The sequence below is a fragment of the Dysidea avara genome, chromosome 1, assembly GCF_963678975.1.
Source record: "Dysidea avara chromosome 1, odDysAvar1.4, whole genome shotgun sequence".
Taxonomy (NCBI): Eukaryota; Metazoa; Porifera; class Demospongiae; order Dictyoceratida; family Dysideidae; genus Dysidea; species Dysidea avara.
Genome location: NC_089272.1, coordinates 28,052,074 through 28,056,986, shown reverse-complemented (window position 1 = coordinate 28,056,986; position 4,913 = coordinate 28,052,074). Strand labels below are relative to the sequence as shown.

The window sequence follows — 4,913 nt, the reverse complement described above, 5'->3', positions numbered from 1 at the left end:
CAAAAGTTTGGCAGGAATCTTATCAGTGAATGGTATTCAAAACACACAACAAGCAAGGATGGCTCTAAAAAATTGGTGACAGGTTTCCAAATTTTCTGTTGTTTGCACACCTGAATCTAAGGGGATCTGCAGGGGGCATGCTCCACCAGAGAATTTTTGAGAATAATTGAGATTGAGTCTGGTATAGTAGAGCAGCATAATTATATAGTGCGATATAGCTATGCACTTTTTGATGCAATTATGAAACTTTTCATATAAGTTGTACTCCTTGTGACATATATTTTTTGATATAGTACCATAGCACATTTGACCTTTGGTGACCTTTACAGCCATTTTTGTATTGAAAATTCATTGTTTTTTTCTTTATCTCCCTGAGGAATCATTTTGCACAGTTTCAAATTAAAGGTGCTGCAAAACGAACTACTTGGCTTTTATTTGTAGTCAATAGGTGATTGCATTCCAAAGTTATGATCATTTAGAATAGCCATGAAAGGGAAAAGAATTTTAGGACTTATGAAAATGATCATAACTTTGTAGTGGAATGAGATACTAACTTCAAACAAAAGTCAATATAGTTCTTAGAAAAATACCTTTAATTTGATACCATGTTTTAACAGTGTAAAATAATTCCTCAGGACGTAATGACAAAAATTATTAATTTTCAATAAAAAATGGCTGTAAAGGTCACCAAAGGTAAAATCCGTGATGACTCTATATCAAACAACATATATCATGAGGAACACAGTTTGTGTGGAAAGTTTCATAATTGTATCACAAAGTACACAAATGCTCATTTTTTGGTGCTATGCCGCTCTACTATAACAATTAAAAAAATGCAATTTAAACATAATTATGTTATTTGATATAGGTTGCTTATGCTGGCTCATGAACAGGATAAAGAATAAAAGAGGTGGAGCTTTGTAAACTTTAAAGCATACAGCAGATATAGATGCCATTCCAGGAGTCTGGGGCATGTCCCCAGGGAAATCTCATGTATTAGTTTGAGAGCTGAGATCATAGACTATTAAATAGATTTTTGACTGTGCATGATGGTACAGGCAAACTAAGTAACTTTCAAAATGTGACTGTTCTATTAGGGTAGTTGACTGCTCTATTAGATTATTTCAATTTGAACCTTTGCAAATTAATGTAAATGTAATTTTAGTTGCCTGAATATATTTGACCAGTTTCTGGAAACCTCAGAAATCCCCTGGGTCCACATTGAAACATTTTAAATAACATATTATCAGTGATTTCTATAATCTCTGGAAGTACTGTATAATATTATGTCCTTAACCCCCTCCCTCCTGAAGCACATGTATACAGATAACATGTTAAATTCAAGGTGTATTAGTTGACTAATACCGACAGTTTAAATAAGAATTATCGACTGCTCTATTAGGGTATCTAAAACTTTGTGCTGCTAAAGAGGGTACTATGATAGTTATACTCAATGTATAGCTACCAGTATCTATAAAGGCTTCCACATTTGCTATGGGCATGAGTGATTTGCCTGAAATATACACATGAGCATGAGGGTGCACTAACTTGTTACCATATTTATTGTGATGGTCCTATCTGTTATTAGTATGTAGATGTAAACAAACCATGACTAATTTGAAATGTAAACATGTATATAGCAGTACTCAACTTTTGGAATAACACAGTGACAGTGTGCACATACACACAACACTTTCTTGCTTGCATTTATTGTGTGTAGCAGCTAGTAGATGAGTGAGTAAACTTTAATAACTGCAGGACAATTCCAAAGCATTTATTTGATATGTTCACAATGAACAGGTATGTGTCTCTACATAATTAATATTAATATGCACTACACGTATTAAGTTTTACAGACATGATAAATACATATGTACTAGATATGCTGCAGTAGAAGCATATAACATTAATTTATTGGATACTAATTTTTTGCCAATTTTATAGCTTACAGCTTGTGGCAACCTTACTAGTTGTACACGTTACATCTCATACACTCTACATCACACCTGATGATCATCACTCTACCAACAACAGTAACACTATCACCTTATCACAATTACCAGTAATGCAAAGATATGTTTTACTTCCTATATCAGACTGGCATTTTTCCCAGGACATTATAATCCAAACAAAGATCTCATCCTACAAAATGTCGAAAATATTTCCATAATTGGAAGCCACAATACATTCATATGTGTCAATTCATCAGTTGGTATAGCCATAATAAAGGTCACAAACATTGTTGTACAAAATCTGAAAATAAATGAATGTGGGAAAAATTACTACCATGTATTGAATAATGCATTCTATCTTTATGATTATCAGAACAGTTCAATATTTTATCCCAACTCAGCATTAAATGTACTCCATTGTGTGCAGGTCATTATAGCAAAATATCTCAATAACTGTTACTCCTGGTAATGATGGAATAGTTGTTGTTAATGCCAAGATGAGGTCTGAATTAAACAATATACTTGTAATGATGGTCAATGTTCTATCAAATAATTCTACAGCTATTACAAATGGACTGGTTGTTTATTACCGTTCCAAGAGCAATAATAATAAAAATAGTGAACAAATGGTTGCTAACACCTTACACATATACAACTTTACTTTCAAGCAAATATTTTGTTTTTTCAAGGGTATATTCATAATGTGTTCTACATTGATTTTCACCAGAATGTATTAGAAATTTTAGTGACAATTAATAAAACTGTACTAATGAATTTGTGCAATACAGTTGTACTTTATTACCATGGCAATGATCATGATAATGCTATAAGTGCTATATCATCATTATCATGAAAGGTTGTTTTAGTAAATTGCCATGTGTACAATATTGCTGTTAATGATGTTTCAGACTTTCCTCTGCTAAACATAGCTTCTGGTTCAAAAAAAGGCTCACTTGATATCAAGAACAGTATGTTTTATCAAAACAACAACATAAATTTAGTGATAGTTATTGACAATACAACACGGGAATTTGATATAGCAATCAATAACTGTAGTTTCAGTCCAATTGTAAGAAGCCACAGCAGGAACGAGAAACTGGATCATTGACACCATCTGAGCAACACCACGCTTCAATCATTTGGGTGAAGCAGTGCCAAGAAGAGGTTTACTCCAGAGAACTCGTGAACCTTACCACCAATTTCGCCAAGAGACTACCACTTTTTTGCCAATTACATTTATTTGTTGACAAAGACCACCTGCTCCGCTGTGGCGGAAGAATCCACAACGCCCCCCCTAAGCGAGACAGCAAAGTTTCCACTTCTACTACCACCCAAACATTGGCTAACATCTCTGATCATTCATAGTATACATGTACAGTTATTTCATGCTGGAACCAATGCTACCCTAACGGCCATAAGACAGAAATTTTGGATACCAACGTATAAAGTCACAACTACGCCGATGTGTTATTTGCCGTAAACATAGTGGAAAGCCATACCAGATACCTGACCCTCCACCACTGCCACAGATTCGCACTTGTGCTTCAGTTCCTTTCACCATCACAGGCATCGACTTTACTGGGGCATTCTATGTATGCAGTAATCACACTGAGGAGAAAGTCTATATCTGTCTGTTCAAGTCTACATCTGTCTGTTCACATGTGCCATGAGTCGTGCCATTCGCCTAGAGATTGTTACAGATTTAACAGTGGAGACTTTCCTTTTGGCATTCAGGAGATTTGCCAGTCGCAGGTCGCTCCCACAGATTCTCGTGTCAGATAATGCTTCTACCAGTCTGGCAGCTGCAGATGAACTGCAACAGCTTCTACAATCAGAACATCTCACAGAAGCACTTGGGAGGAAAGATGTACAGTGGAAGTTCATCCCAAAACGTGCCCCCTGGTATGGTGGGTGGTGGGAGCGCCTTATCGGTTTAACAAAGATGTGCTTGAAGAAGGTACTGGGGAGATCAAGGATCAGCTTAGTTGTGTTGCAGACACTAATAGTAGAAGTAGAGGCCACACTCAATGACAGACCTCTGACACATGTATCTTCAGACCTCAGTGATGCCGAGCCACTCACACCAGCCCATCTTTTACATGATCATCGCATAACACCACTTCCTCATGAAGTAGTGGAAGGGCAGGACTTGACTGATCCCACATATGGTGGTATAACCAATGTTTCCCAGAGAGCAAAACTGCAAGCCTTTCTCTTCAACCAGTTTCAGTCACACTGGAAATTTGAATACTTGACCTCCCTCAGAGAGTATCATAGAACCACAGGAAGCAACAGTCAGCAGATTAAGCAGGGAGATGTTGTCCTGATGTGGGATGAAGCTCCACGGAGCACTTGGAGATTGCGATTGTTGAAAAACTGATGATTGGGAAAGATGGACTAGAACATGCTGCCTACATCAAGACATCACAAGGAAGAACAAACCGCCCCATTGCCAAGTTGGTACCGTTGGAAGTCTCATCTCCAACAGTTACCGAAACTGAAGGATCTACCAGTGGTTCCCAGAAGGATACAATCAACAAGCCCACAGTGAACAACACAGCTGATAAACGACCGAGAAGGGCAGCCGCTCACACAGGCAGAGAGAGAGTTGTGAATTTGGTGAAACAGCTTGGTGCCCCCCCCCCCGGAAGATGTCATGGACTGACTGTATAGTTACAGTTCACAGTAATGTATAGTAATATAAGTAACTTAGGCATTATTTAGAATGTATGATGTAATTGTTGTCACGTGCGTACAATACAATAAGATGGAGTCGTAGCGTGTTCCTCACGATCTGGGCTGTATCCGACTGTATCGGCAGAAGACGAAGTAATCCTTCCTAGAAGCACTCCCAAACCTTCCCTACTATCACGCCGCCCCCTACACCTGCAGACCTCCAAAGGGCATCCACATGTATGTCTATTGTATGCTTCAAACATTTCAATTAGCCCCACCTCATCT

The 4,913-nt window shown here is 37.7% G+C and overlaps 1 protein-coding gene across 1 annotated transcript; it reads left to right on the top strand.

Annotated features, from left to right (window-relative positions):
• Positions 1-1,792: 1,792 nt before the first annotated feature.
• Positions 1,793-4,332, top strand: LOC136242054 (uncharacterized). The gene is made up of 5 exons (XM_066033466.1): positions 1,793-1,800; positions 1,945-2,062; positions 2,390-2,454; positions 3,439-3,551; positions 3,593-4,332. Exons 1-5 carry the CDS (start codon positions 1,793-1,795, stop codon positions 4,330-4,332), a joined length of 1,044 nt encoding a protein of 347 aa, XP_065889538.1.
• The last annotated feature ends 581 nt before the right edge of the window (positions 4,333-4,913 follow it).

Bases quoted from the DNA above. Each gene is read 5' to 3' on its own strand.
- LOC136242054 (XM_066033466.1), top strand. The intron at 2,455-3,438 runs GTCTGAATTAAA...CCGTAAACATAG, and splicing joins GTTGTTAATGCCAAGATGAG to TGGAAAGCCATACCAGATAC. The intron at 3,552-3,592 runs GTAATCACACTG...TGTCTGTTCAAG, and splicing joins TGGGGCATTCTATGTATGCA to TCTACATCTGTCTGTTCACA.